Genomic DNA, 27,033 nt, shown 5'->3' with positions numbered 1-27,033 from the left:
CTGGGAAATTCCAAGCCCAGCACAAGTTGCCGCCATCTCAGAATGCTTTATAACTCAGGCAGTGTGGCCCCAAGCATAATACAGGGGGTGCTGACCTTAACCTGCACCACTGGGGAAATCCCAGGGCCAGCGCACTTACTGGACAGCTACAGACCACGTCAGAGCTCCATCACTCTGCCCCTGAACAGCTGATCCTCCATGGAGGACAGAGGTTGGTGGTAAGTGGTCATAGCCAATCTTTGAAGCTTACTGGCCTGAGTAAATCCCTCCCAATGATCTGCCAAGAGCAACCAAGGCTCAACTGCAAGAGGGTGTACTCAGCTCACATGAAGAGCGCACCTTGAGTACCCAGCTTGGGTGATAGGGGAGGCTGTGCCAAGGGACCCTACAGGACACCTGCTACATTAGGCTACACTACCAAGACACAGAGTCAAGAAGCTCTACCTAATAGATAGAAACAAATACAGGGAGGCTGCGAAAACGAGCCAAAAAACATGGCCCAAATGAAAGAACAGATCAAAACTAGAAAAAGAGCTAAATGAAATGCAAATGAACTCTGTCAGATGCAGAGTTCAAAGCACTGGTTATAAGGATGCTCAAGGAACTTAGTGACGTCCTCAACAGCATAAAAAAGATCTAGTCAGAAACGAAAGATACACTAATTGAAACAAAGAACAATTTACAGAAACGAAAGATACACTAATTGAAAATAAAGAACAATTTACAAGGAAACAACAGTAGAGTGGATGAAGAGAATCAAATCAATGATTTGGAACATAAGGAAGCAAAAAAAAAAAAAAAAACAACAATAACAAAACAAAAAACTAAGACAACTTCAAGAGGTCCAACATTTGCATCTTAGGGGTGCCAGAAGGAGAAGAGAAAGAAAAGAAATTGGAAATGTATTTGAAAAAATAGTGAAAGAAAACTTCCCTAATTTGGTGAAGGAAATAGACATGCAAGTCCAGGAAGCACAGACAGTCCCAAACAAGATGGAGCAAAAGAGGGCCACGCCAAGACACATCATAATTAAAATGCCAAAGGTTAAAGATAAAGTGAAAATCTTAAATGCAGCAAGAGAAAAGAAATTACCTACAGGGGAGTTCCCATAAGACTGTCAGCTGATTTCTCAAAAGAAACTTTACAGGCTAGAAGGGAGTGGCAAGAAATATTCAAAGTCATGAAAAGAAGGGACTTACAGCCAAGATTGCTCTACCCAGCAAAGCTATCTTTCAGAATCGAAGGGCAGATAAAGAGCTTCCCAGACAAGAAAAAGCTAAAGAAGTTCATCATCACCAAACCATTATTACATGAAATGTTAAAGGGGCTTATTTAAGAAAAAGAAGATCAAAACTATGAACAATAAAATGGGAACAAATACAAAACAACAATTGAATTTAAAATACAAACTAAGCAAGCAAGAACAGAGACAGAATCATGGATATAGTGTTTTGACAGTTGCCCAATAGGAGGCTTGTGGGGGCATGAGTGAAGAGGTGAGGGCATTGGAAGTAGAAATAGATAGTTACAGAATAGCCATGGGGATGTAAAGTACAGTGTAGGAGATGGAGTAGCCAAGACTAATATGCACGACCCGCAGACATGAACAATGGTAGGGGGATTGCCCGAGGGAGGGAGTGGTGCTGGGTGAAGTGGGTAAAGGGGGAAAAATCAGGACAACTGTAATGGCGTAATCAATCAAATATGATTAAAAGATAAAAGTACACATATTGCTATAAAATAAATCTATTCTACTCTGCCTCTACGTTCTCTCTTTTATCAACTTTCTGTTTAGATATTGGAATTGTTGAATGTATTTTTTAGTTTTTCTTGATATTTTCTCCACCGAACCTCTAGGCTGAGGAATGGGAGACTTGCCTTGTGATCATCTTGCTCACAACTTTGCTTTTCAGCTGTATTCCTCTACTCTTCAGCTTGTTTTTAATAGCTGTGATTTGCTCTTCTATGCCCTTGGGATATTAAATAGACTTATTTGTTGTTTTTTTGTGTGGATGACTTTGAAGTTTGTTGTTTGGGCCATTTATATTATTGACTTTCTTGAAATATTTTGGTAAGTCACAGTAATAATTTGTTTAGTTGTTCATATTTTGTACTTGAGAGTCTCTTTTTGTTGATGTTCTGTTTATCAAAGCTGTGATGGGAGGGGTGGGTTTTGCTGCCAAGGGAGGATATGCCAGTATTTTGAATCTAGTTACACGCTTCACTTCTCCTGAGGGTAAGCAAGTTCCTGTGGGGCTTTGCTTTGCCTTTTCAGCTTCAGTGGCCTCACCCACTGTTACTTTGTAGGCTGGGTATAAACACCCCTTGTGCCAGGCCCGTGGGCCATGGTTGGTGGATGGGCTTGCTTAGCTATTCTGAATCAGCTCCACAATAAATTACCCTGCTCATCACCTATGGGAACCCTCCTGTTCTTTGTATCTGCTGGTTCTGGGTTCCAATCCATTCCTTTGCTTTGTGCTGTAATTTCCTCATTTTATTTGCATATAGCTTTGAGCCCATCTGCTTTCTATTTTTATGGCATTCCTCAAAATTTCTATTCTGCTGCTAGCCTTCTCATTTTTCAGTGTTGTAGCAGATTTTCTTTTCTTTTTTTTTTTAAATGCTTTATCACATTATGGGATTTAGGGTTGAGAGGGATAGTAGATGCTTCTGTTCCACTTGCCATCTTGTTCCAATATTACTAATACTACTCTATGCAAACAGAACAAAACCTCTTTCGTAGCCTTTCTTTTGTTCCAGTTAATTTCCTTGAAAAGAACAAACATTGCAGTGGTTCCAGGATAGTCCTATAATTACGAAATGGGCTGTACAACCAGCAGTTCACAGAAAGTACTATTTACAAGGAATTATTGAAATATCAGCTCTTTTCTCTGCTTCCTAATATGCACAATTTTGTGATAAACCCATCAATAGTAAGTAATAAAATAGTATTGAGTGGTAACCACCTTTATTTGCACTGAAAGATTAGGAACAATAAAATTATCTCAAAAAGTAGTCAGTTGGTCAGCATCATGGTGGTGTAAGACATTCCTCCTTTTTTGTCCCCATTTTAACAACAAATTAGACATCAATCCACAAATAAAAGTACTGTTGTGGGAGTAAGGCCTGGGAGGAGTCTCACCCACCTGTGCACCCAGAAATAGCAGACAGACCTTGGTACAGGCTGCACAGCCAGTGAAACCACCCCAAACCCTCTTGCCACAATTGGGGAAAAACCTGGAGTGCTGAACTGGGCAGATCCGCACATATGAGAGAGAATGTGCAGAAATCCAGACTTCCCAAGGGGTGATTCCAGAACACCATCAGAACCAAAAATAAGAGTTTGATTACAGTGGAGAAGGTAAGAGGAACTTTCTCAGTGCTGTCCCCCAACCTTCAAGCCTACATGGCACAGGGTTGAACTCCACAGATGTGGCAACCCATCCCATGGGGAAAAAGAAGGGTGGGGAGTGAGTGCCCAGCCACCCCACTGTGAGGTGCTGCTGGATAAACCGGTTTCTCTCCAGCAGCACCCACAGTACCAAGGTGAGACTTCCATGGCTGAGGGAAGATCAGGAAAGCAGCAGAGAATATCAAAAGGCATTAAAGCAATGAGGTTCCTGACTTCCGGTCAAGATGGCAGAGGAGGTAAACTCTGTGCCCATCTCGTCCCACAAGCACATCAAAATGACAGCTACTAATTATAGAACCACCATTGAGCACCACCTGAAGAGTGGCTGAACAGAAGTCCTAAAACTGAGGATATAAAGAAGGAGCCCTGGCAAGACTGGCAGAAGAAGTGAAGACAGAATGGACAGTTCCCATACCCACGGTGTGGCAATGAACAAAGAGGAATACCCTGGCTGTGGAGGTGTCCGCCGAGGACTCCCCAGCGTGGGGCACTAGTTAAGAGAAGTCCCCCTAATATATGGCTGTGGGAAACAGGGATTGCATCTGAGTGAGATGGAGAGCTGCTGGAGACCGAGGCACTCCTGAGGGGCCATGCCCAGACTCACTCGCTCACAAACTTTAAGCCCCAGCACAGGGGCAGCAGCTCATATGAGGACATATGAGGAGGAAGTAAACTGCCTACCTTCAGGGTGAAGGCTGGAGGGCCAGAAGTCAGGGCACCTATGTCCTAGGATGGAAGTTCCTTTGCTGAATTCTCCTCCTACTCAGCACAAGTAGGTGCCCAACCTGTGCTCGCCATTAATGGGATAATACAGTTCACTCCCACCCTGGTCGTTCCTGAAACCCAGCCCCACCCACCTCAAGCTCCCAGCATGAGCCATTCCAGTGGCTTTTCGACAGGAGTGGCCTGCATCAGTTCACACTATAGACTTTCCTCAAATCTCTCAAAGGTCCACAAACACTAAGCAAGCAGTGGCTGCTCTTGGAGTGCCCTGTACCTCTTGCTTAGTGGCTCCAAGCCCATCACAAGTGGTGACTGGTTTCAGTTTGCACTGTAAGTCCCATCAAGTGGCCCCAGCCTGGCATAAGCAGTGGCCAGACTTGGCCTGGAACTTCAACTAAGTAGCTTCAACTGAGCAGCCACAAACCAGGCACAAGTGGCAGCCAGCTTTGGCTCATATGTTGCCTCTCTCAATCACCTCCAAGCCCAGAACAAATGGCAGTTAATGCAGATCACTTTCTAGATCTTACCAAGCCAGGCACAAATGGCAGCTGACCTAGGCCTGCACCATCCCCTCCCAGGAGGCTCTAGACCTGACACACCAGGTGGCCAGCTTTAGACTACACCAGAGCACCACCCAAGCAGCTCCACAAATGACACACCTGATGGGTAAACAACTAAGCTGGCACCAGAGCCTTGTTAAAACAACTCCTGCTCAGTGAGTTCAACCCCTTCAAACAGCTTGTACACTCTAGTCATGCCCAGCCCTCACAGCCAGTCAAGCTGGGGGTCACCTCCACCCACCGATGTGCCAACAGCAATCGAGGCCCACCTGCAACACAAGGGCACACAAAACCTACACAAAGCACAGCCCTGGAGCACCTGGCTCAGATGGCCAGAGTGACTGCAGGACACCTACATAAGGCCACTCTTTTTAAGACTGGGAGATGTAGCATATCTACCTAACACACAGAAATAAAATAAGGAGCCAAAGAAACATGTTGCAAATGAACAGGACAAAACTCCAGAAAATTAAACAAAATGTGAGACAAGCAATCTACCAGATACACAGTACAAAACAATGGTTATAATGATGTTCAATAAACTTAGGAGAAGAATAGATGAACTTAGTGAGAACTTCAACAAAGAGATAAAAAACATCAAAAAGGAGATAGAAAGCAAGAAAGAGAAAAAAAAAACAATTAGAAATGAAGGATATAATAACTGATATGAAGAATACACTAGAGGTAATCAAGAGGTTAGAAGAAGCAGAGGATTGAAAAAGTGATCTTGTGCTTCCAGCCAAGATGGAGGCCTAGACAGACAAGCTGCGTCTCCCTCTACAACTAAGAAGGACTACAACTACCTCAAAACCAGAGACAACCAGAAGTTCCAGAAAATCAAGCAGCATGGAAGTCCAACAAACAAAGATATAAAGAAGAAATACTCATCCAGACAGGTAGGAGGGGTGGGGCTGGGGCGGAGAGGACTCGGTGTGTTGGAGGCAGCGGCGGTGGCAGCGGGAGGCCAGCAGAAAGTGCAGTCACATGTTTTAAAAAGTCAGAAGGGACACCTGGAGAGTGTTCCCAGCACCAGACCAGACCATGCAGCTCACAGACCCAGCACCGGGGAAAATCAAGCCTTGTTGCTTCTGACTGTGCAAACCAGTGGAGGTTGGGGTGGGGGAAAAAAATGCCGGTCTCTCAGCAGAGTCCACTTGTTTAAAGGGCCGCCCCCGCAGTTCTAGAATGTCCGCAGACCCACCCACTCTGGGAACAACAGCCAGGACAACAGCTAGAGAGACGCCAGTCCCATAGGGAAGTGGGAGAAGTGCCTGGAAATGGGGAGAATGCTGAGCAAGCGACCTTGTTCCCTCTCAGACCCCTTCCCCACATAAAGTGCCACAATGTGGTGAAATGGGTCGCCCCATACTGACAAATATCTAAGGCTCTGCCCCTTACAACGGAACAGGTGCAATAGCTCTACCTAAGACACAGAGGCAAACAAACACAGGAGCCTGTCAAGATGAGGAGACAGAGAAGTATGGCCCAAAAGGGGGAATGGATCAAGGTTCCTCCAGTGGGAGAACTAAGCAACAAGGAGATAACCAATCTAACAAATGAGGAGACAGACAACCTAACAGATGTAGAGTTCAAAACACTGAACTCACAGGCTTGACAGATATGCTTAAGTACAGCAAACACATAAGGGAAGAAGTGAAGGTTATGCTAAATTAAACAAAGGAAAATCCACACAATACCAATGGTGAAGGGAAGGAAACTGGGGTTCAAATCAATGAGTTGGAACATAAGGACGAAAAAAAGTCAACTAGTACAGAATGAGGAAACAAGAAAAAAACGAGGAGAGGCTTAGGAATCTCTGGGAAAACTTTAAATGTGCCAACATCCACGCCATAGGGGAGCCAGAAGGAGAAGAGGAAGAGCAAGAAATGGAAAGCTTATGTGAAAAAATAATGAAGTAAAACTCCCCACATTTGGCGAAGGAAATAGACATACAAGCCTAGAAAGTACAGAGTCCCAAACAAGCTAGACCCAAGGAGGACCACACCAAGATACATCATAATTAAAATGCCAAAGGTTAAAGATAAAGAGAGAATCTTAAAAGTAGCAAGAGAAAAGCAGAGAGTTACTTACAAAGGGGTGCCTATAAGACTATCAGCTGATTTCTCAAAAGAAACTTTGCGGTCAAGAAGGGGCTGGCAAGAAGTATTCAAAGTGATGAAAAGCAAGGACTTACAACCAAGATTACTCTATCCAGCAAAGCTATCATTTAGAATGGAAGGGCAGATAAAAGTGCTTCCCAGACATGGTAAAGCCAAAGGAGTTCATCATCACCAAGCCATTATTATATGAAATGTCAAAGGGACTTACTTAAGAAAAAGAAGATCAAAATTATAAACATTAAAATGACAACAAACTCACATCTATCAACAAGTGAATCTAAAAAATAGAAACAAAATCTAACTAAGCAAACCAGAATAGGAACAGAATCATAGGTATGGGGATCATTTGGAGGGTTATCAGCTGGGAGGGGGAAGGGGGAGAAAGGAGGAAATGGTGCAGGGATTAAGAAGCATAATTGATTGGTACAAAATAGACAGGGGGAAGTTAAGAATAATATAGGAAAGGGTGAAGCCAAAGAACTTATATGCATGACCTATGGACATGAACTAAGGAGGTGGGATTGCTGGAGGAAAGGGGGATACTGGACAGAGAGGAGCAAAGGGAAAAAAACTGGGGCTACTGTAACAACATAATCAATAAAATATACTAAAAAAAAAACAAAAGAAAATGGGATCTCGAAGACAAGTAGAGAAAAACACCTAATTGGAACAGCAAAAAGAAAAGATAATTTAAAAAATAAGGATAGTTTAAGGGACCCCTGGGACATCAAGTGTACCAACATTCACATCATAGGGGTACCAGAAGGAGAAGATAAAGGGTTTGAAAATGTATTTGAAAAAATAATGACTGAAAACTTCTCTAACCTGATGAAAGAAATAGAAATACAAGTCCAGGACATGCAGAATCCCAAACAAGATGAACCTAAAGAGGGCCATACGAAGATACATCATCATTAAAATTCCAAAGGTTAAAGGCAATGAGAGAATCTTAAAAGTGGCAAAAGAAAAGCAGTTAGTTAGGTAAAAGGGAGCTCCCATAAGACTCAGTTGATTTCTCAACAGAAACTTTTCAGGTCAGAAGGGACTGGCATAAAATAGTCAAAGTGATAAAAAGCAAAGATTACTCTACCCAGCAAAGCTACCATTTAGAATCAAAGGAGAGATAAAGAGTTCCCCAGACAAGATAAAGTGAAAGGAGTTCATCATTACCACTGAACCAGCATTACAAGGAATATTAAAGGCACTTCTTTAAGTAACAAAGAGAAAAAATATGAATAAGAAAATATAAGAAAGAAAAGTTCTCACTGACAAAGATAAATAGTAAAAGCAGTGGCTCAACCAACCAAAAAGCTAAAAAGAAAAAGAAAAACAAAGGTTAAAAGACAAAAGTAGGAAGATCATGTATAAATATTATAAGTTAAGGAATACATGTAAATATACGCACACAAGACGTAAAAACTAATGACAAGAACATAAACTAAAGGGGGTTGAGTAAAAACTGTAGTGACTTTAAATTGTGTCCACACTTAAGTGACCATCAACGTAAAATAGACTGCTATAAATATAGCTTGGTACATATGAAGCAGGTGGTAACCACAAACCAGAAATCTATAAGATATACACAAAAAGAGAATGGAATACAAACATAACACTGCAGAATGTCATCAACATACAAGAGGAGCAAGAAAATAAGGAATGGACAAGACAATAAAAACCATCAGAAAACAATAAAATGGCAATAACCACATAGTTATCAATAAATACTTTAAATGTAAATAGAACAAATGCTCTTATCAAGACACAGGTGGCTGAACTTATTAAAAACAAAACAATATAAAAAAAACAAAACCTGTACATATGCTGCCTACAAGTGTCCCATTTTAGACTGAAAGACATGCACAGACTCAAAGAAATGGAAAAGGTAGTTCATGCAAATAGAAACAAACAAACAAACAAATAAAAAGCAAGAGTAGTGTTTAAAACAAAGGAATGCAGTTCCTGATGAGGGTGCTTGGGACTGCAGCAAGAAGTCTGCCTATGAGACACTGGGAGTGCCTCTCCCAAATGTCACCTCAGCAGGTCCACAGGAACTCCCAACATCCATAAATTTAACCAAGGAGGTGGAAAATTTGTATAATGAAAGCTTGATGAAAGAAACTGAAGAAGTCACAAATGGAAAGATATCTTATGTTCATGAATGGTTAGAATATTGTTAAAATGTTCATACTACCCAAAGTGATCTATAGATTCAACACAATCCCTATCAAAATTCCAAAAGCATTTTTCACAGAAATAGAAAAACCAATCCTAAAGTGTTTATGGAACCACAAAAGACCCTAAATAGCCCATACGTTCTTGAGGAGAAAAAGCCCATATAGGTATCATATTTCCTGATTTCAAACTACACTACAGAGCTGTAGAATTAAAACAATGTGGTTTGGGCATAAAAACAGACACATAGACCAATGTAAAAGAATAAAGAGCCCAGAAATAAATCCCTGCATATATGGTCAACTAATATTGACAAGGGAGCCAAGAACCCTGATTGGGGAAAGAACAGTCTCTTTAACAAAGGGTGTTATGAAACTAGATAACCACACACAGAAAAATGAAATTGCATCCCTTTCTTACACCACTCACAAAAATGAACTCCAATTGGATTAAAGATTTAAACATAACACCTGATACCATAAAACTCTTAGAAGAAAATATAGAGGCAGTAAGTTCTTTGACAGTAGTCTTAGCAATGATTTAAAAAATTTTATACCAAAAGTAAAGGCAACAAAATAAAAAAATAAACAGGTGGGACTACATCAAACTAAAAAGCTTCACAGCAAAGGAAACTATGAAAAAAATTAAAAGGCAACTTAGGGAACGGGAGAAAATATTAGCAAACCATACATCGGATAAGGGGTTAATACCTAAAATACAGAAAGAACTCATACACCCTGACAAAATCCCAAATAGTCCAGTTTAAAAATGGCATAGGAACTAAATAGACATATTTTCAAAGAAGATATCCAGATGGCCAACAGGTACATGAAAAGGTGCTCAACATCATTAATCACCAGGAAAATGCAAATCAAAACCACAGTGAGATACTTCCTCATACCTGTTAGAATGGCTATCTATCATCAAGAAGAGAGAAGATAAATGTTGATGATGTGAGGATAAGAAAACCCTTGTACACTGTTGTTGCAGCCACTATGAAATTTGATACCAAATAGAAGTTCCTAAAAGAATTACAGTAGTCGCCCATTGTCCTTTATAGATTATAAAGGGTCTTAATATCTGAGAGGGAGGGACTGTTATTTTTTATTGTTAAAATAATTAATTAATCAATTATTTATTAAAAAAAAGAAGAAGAAGAAGAATATATGAAAGGGTGAAGTGGGAGAGCTTATATGTACGACCCATGTGCATGGACTTGGGGGGGGACTGCTGGGGGAGGGGGGTGCTGGATGGAGGGGAGTAAAGGGGAAAAAATTGGAACTATTGTAACAATATAATCAATAAAATATACTTAAAAAAAAAAGCACATAGAACAAAAAAAAAATTACAGTAGTTCCTAGAACAGGTGGTTATTTGCAGGGGGGCAAGGCTTGGGCATGTGGGCTGAAGAATCCACAATCATTCCTTTGAGGCCTGTCACAGAACAGAGGGAGCTGGTGGGAGAGAAGAGGAGGAACGGGCTGTGAGCAAGGTCACCCCTGGCTGCTACATTCTGACAAGGAATTCTGAGATGTGGGAACATTCTAAAGTCCAAGCTGTACATACATGCGTGCTGCAACTATAATAGCTTGTCAGTTTAATTTTATAACATTAAAATATTTTTGACCTATTGCCTCAAGCACTGAAAATGTTAGGGGAAGGCCTAGGAAGGAGAAAGGTAGTGATTACTAAGTGGGTTTCAGGGAGAGTCCTTGCTAATAGAGGTGCCACAAGGGAGTCCTGTTCATTTGTAGGTCCTATAGTCCTGTTCATTTATAGCTACTGCTATCTTATTCATCAGCAGTTTGAGCCAACCAGATGAACCATAGAAAGTTCTAGAATCACTTTGTAGGTTCCCAGAAACCAAAAGACAAATCCTAATTTCTCTCTTTCTTACATAATTGCCTTATGGTCTTTTAAGCATGTGACACTGCATGTATATGGCTTATCTGAATAAAAAATTGACTTGTTGGTACACTAAGATCATAAAAGTAGTATAGTGGTTAAAATCACAACTCTAAAATCAGACTGCCTGGGTTTAGTTCCTAAATTGTGAGTCATGTCCCCAAGTCCAGTATAGCTGGACCTGGCTTACACCAGCTCAATGAGAGCTGATTATATGTGAATCTTCCCAACTCCATGTTCAGTGACACCACATTGGTTGTTCACTATTGGCCATGATGGGAGGATTATACTATGGAAATTGGCTGCAAATCAGGCTCACAGAAATCATTTAAAATTAGTTTGTTTTTGTAAATTAGTAATCCTAATAATTCCCATATTATAGGGGAGCTAGGACACCTGAGAATATGTATATGTATGCATATATATGTATGTGTATGTGTATCATTAGCAAATGCTCAATAAATGCTACCAGTTATTAATACTACATGGTCAGAATGTACAAAAGCCAGTTCTTTATAAGGCAGAGGAAATGATGAACTTTGGAAACAAGAGACATACATTTCCATTAAGTATAAAGTGTTGGTATAAGACCTTTGAGTAGATCTTCCCAATTCTACTTCTTTGAAACTTATTTCATACTGGCTTTGTGGTCTCTCAAAATAGAGGAAGCAGGAAAAAGAAGGTTAAGATAAGATTAGAGGGGAATCCTAACTAGCCAAGCCAGAAAGTCTTGTATGGTAAAACAGAAATCTCTGACTTGTAAGAGCTTGTTTTTAACTTTTAACAGCCGAGACAGTGACCATAAACTTGTAGAAGGTACTAATGTTACTGAACCTGTTGAAGGTTTTTACTCATCACGTCCCATAACAGCAATGCCTCATATTTGTAGTGTCTTACTCTCACATATATTCTGGTTTAATTCTATAACAACCCTGTGATGCCCTGTGACGTGGTATATGAGAAACTACGCTTACAGAGGTGAAGCCATTTGCTCAAAGGTATGGTTAAGTTTCAACACAAGTTTCAGATCACCACGTTTTGAAGGGAATGAAATGAAACATTAGGATTTTAGTAGTCAATTATTTCCTCTCAGTTGGTATAATTCCAACTAAAGAGCAACATCTTGACATTCAATTAGCCTTTTAGGCCTACTGATTTATGTAGATGTATTACTCCCATTATTCCTTTGTAACACTGGTTACAATAGAGATGATGAAGGTCTAGAGAGGTGAAGGATTTGCCAAAGATAACGAGCAGAAAAACCTAGGGTAAGTCTCTTATGAATCACATTGTACTTCTTATCCGATTTTCAACACAAAGCACAGTCTTTTTTCTCAACTGATACAAATCCTAGCCAAGTAGCTCCTGAGTTTCAGGAAGGCTAAAGCCTTCAGAAGACGAAGGGTCCTCCAAATCCATCTACTGATTTTTAATGTACTGATAAATTAATGATTGCATCAAACATTACTGCAAATGAGGCCCATTAGGAAGGGCCTAGTCATTTTACCAAGTTTCTTGCTCAATGGGTATTCATTTACAAGTCTGGTTTTGACTGTTTTTTGGAAATCATATTTCGGATACGATGAGATAGCACAGACCTGCCAATTCAGGTGTGAGTTAGATAGAAGTTATTCCTGCAGGACTAAACTTAGGCCTTCCCCTAAGCCTGACAGCCACACACATGTCCCCAAGGACTGAAGCTCCTCCTTCTAGTGATCATCTTCCTACAATAACCACATTATTTTCAAGGGGACTGACCTTAAAGAAGGAGGAAGGGTACTGCATAAGTTGAAACAATTGAATAACTTGTTTCCCAGATTTTTGGGGTAATGACTGATTTCAGCTGTGCTACTATGTAGCTGGGTTAGTCTAGAATCAAATTTGTTTTCTCCTTGTTTTGAAAAAGGGGGGGTTGCACCTCCTCTTTTCTAAGGCTTCAGATATCACCATCCATGTTCTGTAACTAATATATGAAAATAGTTTAGTATCGGCTGGAAATTCAGAGTGGGTCATTTTTTCCTACTAGCATAATTTGTAATTAGGCCACAGAATAAAACATTCCTAGGGAAATATCATTGATCAAGGGCAATTAATATCTTTCCCCTAGTTTATTGCCACTCCCAAATATCTGAGGGTTCAAATTGTGGTATGATTTCTTAGAATTAAAAAGAAAATTTTTTTTTTCTTGAATACCAAGCCGCTTAATCTTTAGAAGATTAGAACTTTTTACAGTGCCCATATGGCTACACAAAATAGTCTCCATTCTAGTATCAAAAACAAAAGGAAGAAAAAAGAAAAACCCTTATATGTGTGATACTTTATAATTTACAAACATCTTTACATACACAATATCTCATGTAATCTTCACAGAAAGCAAATATTTTCCTCACTGAACAGATGAAAATACCAACCCTTGTCCCAGGTGACATCACCGGTAATGAGGGTATTAGGAAAATAGAACTTGGGTCTTCTGAGCCCAGTGCTCTTTTTCTCAATATACCAGACTGCCTGAAGGAATCAGGCATTTTATCCCAAAGCATTTCCATTGCTTTGTTCAGAAAGTTAAAAAAAAAAAAAAAATCTAGTACAAAAATTCACAAAAGATAAAATTACTTGCCATCAAAGCCTTGCCGGTGGCATATGTGATTTCCAGAGCCACAGAGTCAGGTCTCTGCGTGTTCAGCAACATGTAGGTGTGCTCTACACCCTCCACAATCACTGCCCCACAGCTTTCTGCCCAAATCAAATGCATTAAAAGAGAGGCAGGATACTACATTAGCAGAAACTTGAATAAATGACCTCACAAAGTGAAACAGACCTTTCTGAAAGCTTACCTGAGTGCAAGCCATTCCGTCCTCTGACTGGGAGCTGGTAATGGAATACTAAGAAGCCAAATCTGAGATTCCTGCTATGAAACTAACACCACAAAATATTGTAATTTTAGAAAAGTTTATGAAAGATTGCTAATTGGCTATGTTGAAACTATCTGTGCAGAAGTTAAATACTGAAAACTTAAATACCTGAAATCCATTTGAACTTTCAGAAGTTGGGGAATTGTGGTCGGCAGAAAGAGATCTGTAAATCTCAGGTCCAACAAAAGGTCTGAGAGTATCAGCCTATTGAGAGAAGCATCACAATTATATCAGTATCCAAAGTCATCCTGTTGGCATTCTGGTTAGGATTGTAGGGCCTTTTTTCTTAAATGTGTTTCTTATGTGTGAAAAGGATTTTAAAACTATAATACACTAAGTATAAGCAAATACTCATAAAAATAAAGTATACTAGGTACAAGCAAATTATTACCTCTTGAGGGCAGTTAAGATCAAAGAAATTGGTTAAAAGAATCTTCTTGATTGTAATCCTCTACTGCAAAAGAAACGATGAATCTGAGTGTTCTTTTCTTCTTGCCTTCAGACAACTTTTTCTGGTAGCACTAGAAACCCCCAGAATCTGTAAACCAGATCTGCAAGAAAATAATTTTCCAGCATTTTTTAATGAGTCAAAAGTGATTTCCAGGTATTTTCCCCAAATCTGTAAGGTCCCTAGTTGCCTAGAAATCAGCACAATGATAGCAGAAAAGCAAATTTTGTTCTTGCCTCTATGTAGCTTGGAAAAAAAAAACCGCAGTAGGAATCCCATCACTAAATCAACAAACGAGGCAAAGCCAATGGCTTTTTACCCTAGACTTAGGCCCAAGATTCAAGCACACCACCACCACCACCTTGAGTGCTATGTCATGGTCTAAACAAATGTGTTCTCATAGCCACTGAGCAGCTAAAGCTGTAATTGAAGCTCCATTCTCTCTGATATGCATCTAATTGTATGGCATTTTCCTATTTAGAAAATTTCACAATGACAATGTTGAAATACAGGGACTGTGGAAAAGAGATTTAAAAATGTACTGCCACTCTGGCCAGGTGGCTCAATTGGTTGGACCATTGTCCTGTACACCAGAAGGTTGCGGGTTTGATCGCCAGTAGGGGTGCATACAGGAGGCAACAGATAAAGTTTCTCTCTCACGTCAATGCTTCCCTTCTCCTCCCCTGGCCAGGTAGCTGAGTTGGTTATAGCGTTGTTCTAATACACCAAGGCTGGAGGTTTGATCCCCAGTCAAGGCACATGCAAGAATCAACCAATGAATGCATAAGTGGAACAACAAATTAATGTTTCTCTCTCTAAAAATCTATAAATAAAAATAAAAGAACTTTTAAAAAAATTTAAGATGCACTGCCCAATAGAATGGAAGTGAAAATCATATAATTCACACCAATTTTCATTCATTCAAGCCCTTCTGTTCTATATGGTTCAAGTGGCAGAGTCTATCAGGACTAGTACAAAATAGAATGAATCAATGTTCTTACAATATTAAAAGACTAGGATCATCCCTAACACTACTTTTTTAGTTTCTCTTAAATTTTAAGCCATCTATTCTATGAAAATGCAGTATCTCAGCATTATTCAACAAGATTTTATATCTAGATTTTCTAAACTTTGTTAAGAAACAATTTATAAACAGAAAGATAGCTTCCACCAATACATTTTTTTAAATACCAAAAAAAGATTGTTTCTGAGATTTACTGCAAATTTTTTGTCTGCAATACTGAGTATCCTTCCTCAACACAAACAAGGGTAACTAATCATTTTTTCTCATTCAAAAAGAAAATAACCAAACAATAACAACAACAAAAACAGCCAGAAAGCTATGGCTTGTTTCCTACTTAGAAAAAAAAGAAACATAACTGGTAAAAAATACCTTCCCATAACTAACATTCTTCAAAATTAAAAAGGTTTTTATTTCTAAAACTGTAAAGGAATTGTGCTACTTTTATCGTCAGCTTAATCTGTCAAAAGATTTTATAATATTGACAGTCTCAGTACTTTCTATTTTGCTACTGTATAGTCAAACCTAAAAAGCAATTCCTCCCATTAAATTCATGTGTTCCTAAAAATGTAGACGTAAGTTAAATGGGCAAAGGTCCTCACTGACTTTTGGAAGGAAGAAGTTATTCCCCCAAAGCAAAAGCTCTTTGGTGATAGATACTTTGCAAATATTACTTAAAATTTTATTCTCTCAAAATTGAATGCATCAACTTGAGTCCAACATCCATCTGATTTGCCACATCTCTTGATTTTCAGCCTTAGTCATAATGATGTTTTCACTTTTTCTAGTCATTGTTACAAACTGAGGGCAAAAGTATAATAACTATTACAGTAATTACATGAATTTTCCTGTACAAAGACTGTTGTTACCTTGCTGAAATTGAACTTTGGACTCAGACATTGCTACCATGAGATAACATGAAATGTTTGCCTGTGGATACAAAAACTTGTCTTTGGTATATAATAGGCTATTATGGGGTGTCAGTGTATAAAAACTGAATATATAAAAATGGAGAATTGCCTGAAGTAATTATAAATAATGATTTTAGAGCTGGAAGGCAATTTAGAAAGCATCTAATCCAAACTTAATTCCTAGATAAAAAGAATGAGGCACAGATGGAAAGACTTGGCTAAAAGTCACACTTCGCATGAGTGCCAGAGCTAGAACCAGAATTGGGTTTCATATTCCTGGTCAATTATTTCCTTCCGTTATACAATACTCATAGTTAAAAAGTTTTATTACTTGGTAATTTATCTCCCAACAGATTGTTGTTTGAATTATTTTATTGATTGATTTGAGAAACATTGATTTCTTGTTCCATTAACTTATGTATTCATTGGCTGATTTTGTATGTGCCCTGACTGGGGGTTAAACCTGCAAACTGGTGTATCAGACAACACTAACCAACTGAGATACCTGGCCAGGGCCTACAATTATTTTAAAAAATCAAACCAACAAAAATGTTCAAAGTCTGCTTGCTACTCTTCCTTCCTATTTCATCTTCTATTGAATAAATGAGTTAAACTTTAGAAAAACAAAAGGTCAAGATTAGGGAAATGGACAATTTAAAGTAGATAAAATCAAGATCTGATCATAATCCTTTCTGCTAGTCCTGAAACAGGCTGATTTTGACACTAATTACCAGCTATCTGTCACTTACTTTCAGACTTGTAGACATGGGTGAGGTGACCAACCTCAAGAGGTAAAGTTGATTCAATGACAAAGTTCATTTGAGCACTTTTTCTTAATGGCTATGGCAACCATGAAATCAATTTCTCTCTAAGGAGGTTTTAATTCCAGAGCATTCACATACATAGTAATCTCAATCAGTGAAAATAATGTGCAGCTTTCTATTTATTCTTCAAACTAAATATATCTTAAATGGAAAGAAAATAAGGGAGTAAAGCAAATATTAACATAGAAGACATTTTTGTCACTGACATGATCAAAACATCAGTTCATAATGAATTGGGAGATCTATAGTATACTGTATGGTATATTTAAGACACAAAACTTTATGAAATTTGAAGTGGCTGCTTACAACAGGAACTTGAAGATATGAAAAAAAGACGAAGAAAATTTGAAAAGTTAAACCATATTTGTTTTTATTTATAGATAGCTATCACATGAATTATAAAGAAGAAAAAGGGTATCAGAATGTAACTTGGATAGATGTATGCATGCTATAGCTAAAATAAACAAATGTTCCTACATATTATGGTTAGTGAGAACATTATCAGTATAACAGGGAATTATGATTATTTAAAAATATGAAGAACTTATTTAATCTGGGCTTTAGAAATAACTATATAGTGTTATAAGTTGTTGAAAAGAATTCAAAAGAATAACTAATACCAAATATACACCTGTTTATAAGGATTTGAAAAAAGCTGCATTCAGTAAAGTCAATCAGCTGTATTAAAAATGACAAATCCAAAACAAGATGCAAGTTACATATAAAAAGGGACACTGTAAGATTTGCTTGCTGCATTAAATCCATGGTTTAGTCCATGAAATTTCCTTTTAATTATCATTTAGACATAAGCATGCAAATAGTCTTAGGATCTATTTAAAGTCTTCACCAAATCCACTAAGGCTACCTATCCTCTCTTCAGGAGCTAAGCAGGTATTCGGGTAGCAGCTTCCTCTTCTGCATCAGCCCTGTTCGCGTTAATTTCGGCAAGTGTTCGGCCAAACCGCGCCCATTCATCATTTCGGGGGACAGCAATTTGCTGTTAAAAGAAAGACAATGTTTTATGTATTCTGAAATAAAAGATCAATTTAATCACTACTATTCAGTTTGTTCTCAAATAATTTTTCCATTAAAAAGTAATAATTGACCCTAAATGGCCTCTCCATAGTGACAGGGGCTACAACATGATTTACAACACTTTGAAACAAAAGACAGTGTTTGCCGAATGTGTTGTGACAGTCTTAGAAACGATTTTGTTATTATCACCATCACTGTGTTTGAAAATAACAACGCTGTTCTATAACTATAAGTCCTATGCACTATTTCATGAATTTTGCTAGTGGGGAGGAATATCTTAACATTTTTTATTTCTTGCACCATTCTTAGGATGAAATAACTTTTGAAGCATGGTTTAAAAAAGCTGGTTTCTAAGTATTTATCTTTGTCTGGAGCATAAAACAACCTTTTCTTGATATTTTAATCCCTGAATGAGAAGGTACACTACTTCTTCCCACTCTAGTGATGCAATAAGCAACACGGGAAAAGAGGCTTGTGATGCTTTTGCCTCACTGAAGCAAGTTCAATGATCAAAAATTTTGGATAACTGTTATTATAATATTGGAGAAATGGGACATTGCCATGTTAGAACAAAATCATTCATTGTGGCAAATGAATATGCTAGCCTCTTAAAATTAGATTCAGTTGGACATTTATATCCAAACCAATATGGTAGCTACTACCAGCCACATGTGACTATTTACATTTAATTTACTTAAGATTAAATAAAATTTAAAATTCAGTTCTTCAGTTGTACTAGCCATATTTTAGGTGTTCAATAGCCATATGTGGCGAGAGGCTACCATATTGGATAGTGCAAATACAGCAATTCCATCTGTGCAGATAGTTCAATTGGCTGTTCTAAATGATTCAATCTATCTGTCTCCAGATCCAACTGCTAGAGGCCTCGGGGTGTCCAGAGAGGATGGGAATCATCATATCTAATAAAAGAGACACTAGCCAGGACTGGAAAAAAGGCAATCACTCCTGGGCATTGCGTACAGCCAACGCAAGCACTCACAATGAGAGAATTGCAACTTATCCTGTTGGAGTCAATGATAATGGTTTTGCAACAAGCTCAGAAGCCAAGATTCACATTTCACAATGTCATCAGATAACTCAAAAAATATTACTTTTGATTTCTACTACATGGCCTAAACAAATCTACGAATACAGAAAAATAAAATCTTATCTCAATGTCAACTCTGTAAAGTTCCCAAGTCCAACTATAACCTCAAATTTCTTATTTTGCCTAATGAATTTCTAGCTTCCAGCAAAGCATGCTTCAAAAAACAAGGTACTTCCAAAATATATTACCCTGAAAACCTGTTGTATGGGGACATGACATCCAGTTTAGAAAGAAAATTAATCTTAAGCATCATTCCTATGGTGAAAAGTAAGTTTTATCTTTACGACCATATAGTTTATGCAATTCATGAACCTCAAAGACCAGTTTTAGCCACAAAGACAGCGTTACTACTACATTGTGAAAGCTAGATAGATGAGTCAAAATTATAGGCAGTGAGCCCCATACCTCTCCTACATCATATATAACAATCTGTCCTTCAGAATCACCCACAGCAATCTCTCTTCCAGAATGGGTCCATCTTACACGATTAAGAGCAGGATTACCCTCCACGGAAATGCTGGCAGTTGGCACCTGAAGTCATTTAAAATGCAATGCAGTGTTAAAAGTTTCATCAAGATTTCTATAACATGTAAAACAGTAATTCTTCTTTCAACTTGGCTACATTTTAAAAGAGAAAGATAAAAATAGATAAAGAATTTCTCCAACTTTCTTCCTGTTCAGTGATACATTATGAATGACATTATAGTCAATCCTTGAAAATGGTTTGGGAAAATAACTTAAGTCCTTAAAGAAGAAATTCTCACATGACTGGATACATCATTTTGAAAGATCTTCTCTTTAATACAGCATTCTTTGTTGTTTTAACTTAAGAAGTCAAGCTGTTTGAAAAAATTTCAAAAGCCCTCATAAACTGATTATGATTAAATTTTAGAGGACAGGAATTACTTTTGTAGCTTGCAGCCCTGTTGGCTAACTTGTGATTTGCTCCACAGTTCATACTGAAAGTACGGAAGGGGTTTTTCCAAAGCCCCTTGTCGGCATGAACTATGTGGAGCAGAGAGATGATGGCACCAATGCAAGGGCACCAGCCCCTTGCAATCTGACTGTCTCTCTCCTGTGCTGAGGAAAAGTTGTACTTGCCACACAGAGAACACAGTCAATGTCTGATTCAGACCAGAGCACAATAAAATTGTTTCTAAATTTGAAATCTGACGAATAATAATCCTTATAATTGACAGCAGTCATCCCCAAATGACAACTGTAACCCCCTAGAATGCTAAAGCTGTCACAGAGAAAAATTATAATGTTTTTGAATTAATGATTAATAGAAGAGATCCAAATTCAATTGTAGCCACGAATCTCTAACACCAAAACCCAAACTAAGAAAACAAACTTGGTACCATTTGTAATAACTAGTGATGTGCTCCTCCTCAAAGTACTAAACTAGTAGATAGCATAGTGTTGAATTTTTTACATTTCCAGTATATAACTTCCTTGACCTGCATAACCAACTATTTTACTTAAAGGGATCTGAGCAGAGACCACTAGAAATATAAAGAGATGTAGGAAAGAGTAGGAGGTAGGGAAGCAGCCATGAAGCTTTCTCCTCAACTGTTACTGACTGAACTACTAACATTACTTCTTACCACCACAAAGTAATAGAGAATTTTAAGAACATCTTTAGGCCCCTCTAAGCTGGTAAAAATACACAGGACTAAAAATAAATACTAGCTGCAGTTAAATTTCATTGCCAAGAAGTGATTTTGGTATAGCAATTAGGAAACTTGTTGGTTTCTATTATTTATTTTATATTAACAGTAACAATGTTTTCACTCCTTCATGGGACAAGTTCTCAAAATACATTTTTTCTTTATTCAAATAAGTCAGGCTAAGACTAATGTGCATGGATGATATACAATTCTATCAAGGCTAAGAGAGAATTGAGAAAGTCAGAATTAATGTTAACATACTTTAAGAGTCTGAAACTCCCTGCTTTCTAGTTTATGAATAAAATATATTCCCATTGCCTTATGAATGAGACTTTGCCAGGACCGGAGCGACACCATGGTGCTTTTCAGAAGTAAAAGGAAATGCCTCAGTGCTCCTCACAACATTATTTCTCCCTTCAGTTCTGCACAGCATGATGTTTATTATTTAGGGTACAAAGCTTATTTGGTTTCTTTGTGACAATGCTACACTCACAGAGCCCTTTTACATTCCTTTGGATGAAAAGATTTTCACAAATTATTCAATAAATCTCCAATTTTCTATTTTTTCAGTGCAGTTCTTGTTATTTTCCTGCTTACCTCTGTGTCATTATTGAGATTCCACAAATCCAGCCTCCCCATGCCATCCACACAGGCAAATAGGGCTGGGTGGGTGGGTGACCACATCACATCATAAACATAATCTGAATTATCTTCAAATGAGTATAAAGGCTTGTTATTCTGAAAGGGAAAAGTTGATTTTTAGCACAGTCAAAATATGACGTACATTCAATAGGTATGATAACATTTTATGATATTTAACTCAGTTTAGAAAAAGTTCCTATCATTTGTTCCACTATAAATTATCTGGAGTTATGGAGCTAAGAATCAACTACTGAATTCCATTTTCTTTTTAACTTATAGACACCATACTGTTTAAAAAAAAGGAATAGAAGGTGCTTTACAAATATTTGTCAATGAGAAGATTCTGGAAATATTATAGTAATGGCACTGTATTTTTTGAATCTCCTCTAATATCGTCAAAAACCCAGACGAAGTATAGCAACACCAAAGATTTAGACAACATCTACAACAAAATCAGGAGACAACGCCCCAAATGTAAGCAAGCACAAGACCTGCAGAGTATGAGCATCCGCGAGGGAAGACAGGTGGGAAGGTGTGAGAGCTTCTGATAGCTGGAGAAAAGAACAGAAGAGCCTCTCCTAGTCAACAGCAGATGCTCAGTGGACAGTATGGGGGCCAGTCTGAGAAGAGCAGCAGAAACTGTGAGGGAGTTGGGCACAATTCCATTTATAAATAAATGCAAGCAGACTCCACCTGATGTAAGTAAGGTCTAATGGTGCAGCCTGAGTACCAGAACTCTCAAAATTAACAAACCAAATTGTCCTTTCAAGACAATGTCTCACCAAAGAAAAACTGCTAGGGGCAGAATCCAAGTTGTAGAATACGCACAACATGGACAAAGGTAAAGAGGAACAGAAAAGGTGTATCTCACGTAAAGATATATATCTGCTTTTTCATGAAGATGGCATCCAAAGCGAAGAAGGAAGCCCTTGCCCCTCCCAAAGCCAAAGCTAAGGCAAAGCTTTGAAGGCAAAGAAAGCAGTGCTAAAAGGCGTTCACAGCCACAAAAAAAAAAAAAAAAAAAGAAAGAAAGATCCGCACATCACCCACCTTTCGGAGGCCTAAGACACTGAGGCTCCGAAAGCAGCCTAAATATCCTCAGAAGTGTGTCTCCAGGAGAAACAAGCTTGACCACTATGCTATCAAGTTCCCCCTGACTACCAAGTCAGCCATGAAGAAGACAGAAGACAATACATTTGTGTTCATTGTGGATGTCAAGGCCAACAAGCACCAGATCAAACAGGCTGCGAAGAAGCTCTATGACATTGACGTGGCCAAGGTCAACACCTGATGGAGAGAAGGCAGCATATGTTCGACTGGCTCCAGACTATGATGCTTTGGATGTTGCGAACAAAATTGGGATCATCTAAACTGAGTCCAGTTGGCTAATTCTAAATATAAAAATTTTATTAAAAAAAAAAAATATATATATATATCCCCTTTTTAAAAAACACAGAAGAGACAGCTTTAGCCTAGACGATACAACTAGAAAAGTTATCTTTGCCCATTTCCTCCCTCCTAAAAGTAGAGAAAAATTAATTTCATTAGTATACAATAAGCAACAAAAAAGTACCTTAATCAAATCCCACACAGGGTTATCATGACAGATCTTCCATAAGGGTGTCATGACAATTAAATGGAAAAGAAAAGTCTTTTCAACAAATGATGCTGGGACAACTGAATCTGCACATGTAAAAGAATGAAGTTGGATGCCCTCCTTCCTTACACAGAAATTAACTTAAAATGTACCATAGATCTTAAGTATAAGAGGTAAAACTATAAAACTCTTAAGAGAAAGCACAGGAGTAAATCATGCAACCTTGGGTTCTGCAATAGTTTCTTAGATAGGAAGCCAAGAGCACAAGCGACAAAAGAAAACGTAGATAAATTGGGCTACACCAAAACTAAATACTCTTGGGCTTCAAACAACACCCTCAAGAAAGTGAAAAGAGAATTTATACAATGGGAGAAAATACTTTAAAATCATATATCTGGTAAGTGACATATCTAAAACTCTTACAACTCATTAACAAAAGGCAAATAACCCAATTAAAAATTGGGAAAAGGATTTGAATAGATTTTTCTAAAGAAGATTTACAAACAGCAACTAAGCACTTGAAAATCTGCTCAACATCATTATCCATCAGGGTAATAGAAATAAAAACCACAATGAGATATCATTTCATACCACTAGGATGGCTATAAAGGACAGATAATCACACATGTTGGTGGTGAGGATGTGAGAAATTAGAACCCTTAGAGTGCTGGTGGGAATGTAAATTGGTGTAGCTGCTTTAAAAAACAGTTTGGCAATTCCTCAAAATGTCAGTTAGAGTGGACATATGACCCAACAATTCTCCTAGGTACATACCCAACAGAAATGAAAACATACATACACACAAAAACTTGTGTATATAGCAGCGTTATTTATAATATGTAACCCAAAAGTGGAAACAAACCAAACGTTCATCAACTCATGAACACAAAAAGTGCTATATCTACACAATGGGATAGTTCAGCCATAAAGGAATAAAGTATGGACATGTGCTACAACATGTATAAACCTTGAAAATATTATGCTAGGTGAAAGAAGACAGTCACATATTATATGATTACATTAAATGTCCATGAACTGTCCATAATAATTAGTTCCTAAGAAACAGAAAGTAGATTAGTGGTTTCAAGAACAGGGGGATGGGGAACAAGTAATGAATGCAAATGGGTACAGGCTTTCCACTGAAATTTGTAAATGTTCTAGAATTAGATAGTGTACACCTCTGTGAATATTCTCAGAACTCCTGAGTTGTACACTGTATAAAGTTAAATTTTATGACATATGAAATATTGCAATAAAAACTATTAAAAAAAACAAAGATAAAGAAATGACAAAGATTAACAAAAATATACCTATAACGGCAGCCCTTGAAGAAGAAAGCCAAAGCACTGCAATAGAATAAAAAAATGATAACTCAAGAGAGTTGTCCTAAAATAAAAGACAGCTCGAAACTACATATTAAAGAGTATCCTGTGTATCTAGGACAACAGACCCTTTAAAGAAAAAGAAAAAAAAAATCATTTGATAACCCAGGTTTTTAAAGACCAAGTCACAAGTAAGAAAAAAGAAAATCAGATTTTTACCACTTTTTGACAATGCTTTTTGTCCAAAGACAATAGAGTAACATATTTATTGTAATTGAAGGAAATGTCGTCGTCGTCGTCGTCGGCAGCCGTCCGTCTCGAGAGACGATGGTGTAGCTTCTTAAGAGTCTATCTGCACCGCCGAGAATGGCTGTGCAGTCCGACTCGGGAGTGACATGGTATCTGTCTCCTCCCGTGTTGAATCGACATCTTGTGATGACGCTGAAGCTACAGAGCCTGGGCAGGGTAATATGGAGGGTCTGCTGTTGCCCATGCAGCAGACCCCCCCTCTCTTCGCAGCTGAAGGGTCCAAGGGAAAGACGGAGTCGATACAGCTTGGGTTCAGGTGCGCCGCAGGAGTTGCCGGTGTTGACTACAACGTCAAACCGCCTTAGGGACTCCGGCTCCGGATTTTCTGTCGGGGTTTACTCCCTTAGCCTTTCCCCTGAAGAGGTATGCCGCAAGGCAGCGGAGGTTTTTTGGAGTCAGAGTTTTCCTTCTCTGATGTACCCTGACTGGAAGATCGAACCAGCGACACTTAGCTCGCAGGCCGACGCTCAATCCACTGAGCTAAACCAGCCAGGGCCTGAAGGAAATGTAAATCATGGATTTTATATACAGCCAAACTGACCTTCATAACCAGACAGACTCTTGTGAATATGAGAAAAATGTACCATAGAATAAGCTTCAGATGACCAAAGATACTAAAGAGACATCAACGGAAAGCCTGGGGGATAGATACCAAGTGCTTCTTGAGGGTAAGCTTCTTTCTCTGGAAGTATAAACAATCTACAACTATACACAACAAAACGAACAATAACATAAGAATACAAGTCCAGACTGTGAGAAATTCTAATAGGACAACCAACCTGATTTCTTCTTCAACAACAAAAAAAGCAAGAAGAGAAGAGAGGAAAGGAGACCCTATTTTAAGAAAGAGGCTCAAAGGTATGTCGGTCACAAATATACAGACCTTATTTGGATTCTGCTTCAAACAAATAGTAAATTATACTCATCTCTCTGCTTTTATATCTATTTGGAATTTTCCATAATAAAAAGCTTAAAAATATGAATTGGAAATTTTCAGATATCACAATAAATGTTATCAGCATGATTATCTTTTTTTAAAAAAGATTTTAGTTATTTATTTTTAGAAAGTGGGGAAGGGAGGGAGAAAGAGTGGGAGAGAAACATCGATGTGAGAGAGAAACATTGACTGCTGCCTCTCTTACTAGTCCTGACAAGGACTGAACCCCCAACCTAGCCATGTGCCCTAACTGGGAATCGAGCCGGTGACCTTTCCCTTTCGGGACAATGCCCAACCAACTGAGCCACAGCATTCAGGGCCAGCATGATTATCTTAATATCCAAAAATATTTGTAATTAAGAAAACAAATTTTTAATAAAATTTAAGAGTAAGCTAAAAAAGAAACTAAGAGGCTTTTTTTCCTTCTTAAGATCATTATTTTCCTATCATTCTCCTTAGCAACAATCCAAATGAAGTTTCACTCTGAGGTAGCAAGTATCATAATCATCTGTAGAGCTTTTTAAAAATCCAGATGCAGGGTGCCACCCTCACTGCACTTCATTAGTGTTTTTGTTGTTATTTCAATAGTGATTCTGATGTACATCAATGATTAAGAACCACCATACTTTCCCCCATTATCCCTCTCCCGCTTCCCCTCTGGTCACTGTCAGTTTTTTCCTTATTTCCATGGAAAGAAGGGGAAGGGTCTAGTCAAGTAACAAGTATAAAGGACCCATGGACATGGACAACAGAGTGGGGATTGACTGTGGGAGTGAGGGGTGGGCTGGGCAGGGGACAGCAATGGGGGGAAAATTGAGACAGCTGGAACTGAACAATAATTTAAAAAAAAAAAAGAACCATCCTACTAAGGTCTATCACTCCCGAGGTGATTGTATACTTCTTCAAGAACATCCCATTTTCAGGAAATTTTATGGTCTTGAGACATCAAAAACTTAAAACAGAAGTTGAACACAATCACGTTCACATGTTTAACTTTAAGACTATGTACTGGTCTACATAATCTTCTAAATAAGAGATTATCAGTAGAAAAAACGGACAAAACACTTGAACAAGCACTTCATAAAATGGCCAATAAACAAATGGAAAGGTGCTTAACCTAATTAGTCTCAAGGAATTGCAAATTAAAACCACAAAATAATGCAATCACACTCATGCGAATGATTAAAATAAAAATAAAAAAAAAGAAAACACCAAGTGCTGGTAAGGATGCAGAGCAAATGGAACTTTCATATGCTGCTGGTAAATTATACACTGGTAGAATCATTTTGGAAAATTGCTTGGCAGTACCTACTAAAGCAAAATTATGCATATCCTATGGCAAAGTATTTTACTCCTAGGTAGATGGCTCAACAAAAACGAGTGCTTATGTCCATCAAAAGACATC

At 38.2% G+C, this 27,033-nt stretch overlaps 1 protein-coding gene and 1 pseudogene across 4 annotated transcripts in view; one reads left to right on the top strand and one right to left on the bottom strand.

The window, feature by feature from the left end:
- Positions 1-17,352: 17,352 nt before the first annotated feature.
- DYNC1I2 (dynein cytoplasmic 1 intermediate chain 2) overlaps positions 17,353-27,033 on the bottom strand; it is a 59,539-nt gene continuing 49,858 nt past the window's right edge. For all 4 annotated transcript variants that reach the window (XM_090280730.1, XM_090280726.1, XM_090280735.1 and 1 more), the window contains 3 exons: positions 21,419-21,559; positions 19,557-19,682; positions 17,353-18,005 (listed from right to left, as the gene is read on the bottom strand). In XM_090280730.1, the coding sequence (XP_090136856.1) occupies positions 17,892-18,005; positions 19,557-19,682; positions 21,419-21,559 (381 nt within the window). In that variant the 3' untranslated portion in view covers positions 17,353-17,891. The remainder of the gene's footprint in view (positions 18,006-19,556; positions 19,683-21,418; positions 21,560-27,033) is intronic.
- LOC150022224 (large ribosomal subunit protein uL23 pseudogene) lies at positions 22,365-22,833 on the top strand (annotated as a pseudogene).

This window comes from Furipterus horrens, unplaced genomic scaffold (assembly GCF_987537825.1).
Source record: "Furipterus horrens unplaced genomic scaffold, mFurHor1.1.pri manual_scaffold_1, whole genome shotgun sequence".
NCBI classification, from domain to species: Eukaryota; Metazoa; Chordata; class Mammalia; order Chiroptera; family Furipteridae; genus Furipterus; species Furipterus horrens.
The sequence above is the reverse complement of the archived record's forward strand: the minus strand, read 5'-3'. Positions and strand labels throughout refer to the sequence as shown.